At 39.5% G+C, this 263-nt stretch overlaps 1 protein-coding gene across 1 annotated transcript in view; it reads left to right on the top strand.

Moving 5' to 3' along the window:
* Positions 1-263, top strand: part of LOC119588969 (serine/threonine-protein phosphatase 6 regulatory ankyrin repeat subunit B-like) — a gene marked incomplete in the record, with an annotated part of 103,883 nt that overhangs the window by 41,787 nt on the left and 61,833 nt on the right. Inside the window, 1 exon segment of the mRNA XM_037937576.1 lies at positions 53-151. Coding sequence (XP_037793504.1) covers positions 53-151 — 99 coding nt within the window.

The following is a 263-nucleotide window of genomic DNA, read 5'->3' as shown; positions in this document are numbered from 1 at the left end:
GTAGATACATAAACAACAGATAATAAACATAATATTACCCGTTTCTTTTCAGGATGGCTATTCGGCCGTGCACCTGGCGGCCATGTACAGCCGAGAGGACACAATACGTCACTTGGTCCACAAAAAGGGCGACATCAACGCTATTGGTGGGGTAGGTGACGCCGTCATCTGTTCGTGTATTTCGTGAAGGTTTGATCTTGGATTTAGAGGAACTATGATTTATTCTTATATATCTATTTAATAGATATGATTATTTATTTGTT

This window comes from Penaeus monodon, chromosome 24 (genome assembly GCF_015228065.2).
Source record: "Penaeus monodon isolate SGIC_2016 chromosome 24, NSTDA_Pmon_1, whole genome shotgun sequence".
NCBI classification, from domain to species: Eukaryota; Metazoa; Arthropoda; class Malacostraca; order Decapoda; family Penaeidae; genus Penaeus; species Penaeus monodon.
This window is presented reverse-complemented; position numbering and strand designations above follow the sequence as displayed.